Below are 2,272 nucleotides of genomic sequence, written 5' to 3'. Positions count from 1 at the left end.
CTACTTCCTCGACAAACTACATCAATCAAAGAGATTAACTGGGCATCCCCATAAATTAATTGGAACTACTATCCACTTGCTTTTCTATTTGAAACTACATAATAATTATTTGGAACTACGTACTTATAAATATATACTTCGTATTACAATAACAAACAAATTATATATTGGCAATTAATTAAACGGACAGTTCTCCAAACCTTACAAAGAAATAAAAAATATAGATACTTTCGTTGACTTACCGCATCCCAGCTTATTGTATAAATATGGTTAGAAAGCTAAGCTAATATTGCAATGCAAGTCTGCAATCATATATAGCAACTGCAATCAACAGTATTCAAGAAGCTATAATTTGACACTTTGATATTCCTTATCTATTTGCCTTCTCACTCATCACGTCAGACTGTAAGTCGATCTAATTCCATCTTTTTATAGTATAACAAGTGATCTTATACTATGCTTTGTTTTGGCTCTTACAGAGTATCTTTTATTGTTTCTATTGCATGTTGCTGTTTTACTAACTTCTCGCTTATTATTTGAGGAATTGGGTTGATGATTTGTGGCATAATAAGAAGTTGAGTGAGTGATGTGGCGTAGTAAGGGATTTACATGGCGTAGAGACGTTTTCAAAAACGTTTTTTTAATACTTCCTCCGTTACGAATTACTCGTAACAAAGGGGTATTATTTGTGAGATATAAAATATTACTTTATTGCGAGTAATATATAACATAGGGAGTATATTAGTATAGATTTTATTTTAAAAATTATTAAAAGTGAATATTTTAAATATTAATATTATATTAAAATAGGGTCATCTTGGGTGCAGGTTTGTAAAAAATGGGTTCAAATGTATTTGGAACTCCCATTAGCACAGAGATGCTGAAAGCAATGCCTGAATACCATGACAAAAAGTCGATCACAGCTGCAGATCGGGCATTAGTGGCGATGGAAATGAAGAATGCGGAAGGCAAGGACATGAATGCTAGAAGATTCCTGGAGAATTTGCAGTCTCGATTTCCAGATGATGTTAGCACTATGTGCATGATTTACAATGCTACTGGTAATCCCCTGACTTTGGTTGAATCTTATAATTGGAAGGGACGCATTTGCGAATCTCCATACCCTATGATAATCTTGAATGGGCAATGGGGTGTATTCTTGCACGGACGATGGGCAACCGATGAGGCCAGGTCTGAAGGTGCTGTTGTGTACCATGGCTTGAACCTTGACTGGATGGTATCATTCAGTAATCCAAGTGGCGCCTTAAACAGGGTATGTTACTAGCATTAATACTTGTCAAAATCCCACATGACTATATTATAACTTAAAGATTAATGGGAATCTATGACCAAATTAAAGTTATTAAATATAATATTCATTATTTCAGGTGTACTCGGAAATTCTCAGTCCGAGAAGGTATGATGACAGCGATTGGAATAGAATTAAACATTGTTTGGATAATGAGAAATGGATGCACCGGGGAACAAGGAGTAGTGCATTAATATATGCTTCCATTGGCAACACAAATAAATGCGCATTTGAAGCTATATTCACCACTCAAGAAGCCCTAACCAGTTAGTGCTTGCCTTATCAAGTATTGGTCTAATTAAGTTCCTATATATGCAAGCTGTTATCCTAAAAGCATAGGACTAAATAAGGCCTGGCTCCTTGGTCATTGTGTTTTCATTATGCTTGTTTTTGTTATTGTGTTTATATTCGGAAAAATTGTGAGAAACTATCTTATTATGTCTGAAATTTCTGTCTTAGCTTGTTGATTTTCTGCCTTGTTACGGTTTGTTAAGTGTTGTTCTCATCATATCCGGTACAAAAAATAAATAAATAAAACAAAAAAAAGTGTTGTTCTCATATTTTTTTTTTTTTTTTGAAAGGAAGTGTTGTTCTCATAGCATACAATTAATTTTGACCTTGATGGGGCTAACTATAACTCTTGTCTTAGGCGATTCAAAAAAAATAACTCTTGTCTTAGAATTGCTACTCTGCCCCATATACATTTGTGCTTCTGGTTTTGGATTTGAATTTCAAATACCGATCTTTCGTGCACAATATTCAAAAAACTTCATTGGGCTACATCCAAGCTCATATCAAAGAAGAGTCTAACACTTCAACCCACGTATACAAGTAAGTAAATTCATTTTATGCATTTTAAGTAGAGAGCACCCCCATTTATCTCCTAAATAAACAAATCAAGGATATCCCATGGCATGTTTGTAAATAAGTCCTGAATTATGAATAAAAAATAATAAAATTTGT

At 33.8% G+C, this 2,272-nt stretch overlaps 1 protein-coding gene across 1 annotated transcript; it reads left to right on the top strand.

Annotated features, from left to right (window-relative positions):
* The first annotated feature begins 838 nt into the window (after positions 1-838).
* LOC145640299 (23 kDa jasmonate-induced protein-like) lies at positions 839-1,580 on the top strand. The gene is made up of 2 exons (XM_081691599.1): positions 839-1,273; positions 1,389-1,580. Exons 1-2 carry the CDS (start codon positions 839-841, stop codon positions 1,578-1,580), a joined length of 627 nt encoding a protein of 208 aa, XP_081547725.1.
* Positions 1,581-2,272: the final 692 nt, after the last annotated feature.

The sequence above is a fragment of the Chenopodium album genome, chromosome 7 (assembly GCF_948465745.1).
Source record: "Chenopodium album chromosome 7, dcCheAlbu1.1, whole genome shotgun sequence".
Lineage (NCBI taxonomy): Eukaryota > Viridiplantae > Streptophyta > Magnoliopsida > Caryophyllales > Amaranthaceae > Chenopodium > Chenopodium album.
The sequence above is the reverse complement of the archived record's forward strand: the minus strand, read 5'-3'. Positions and strand labels throughout refer to the sequence as shown.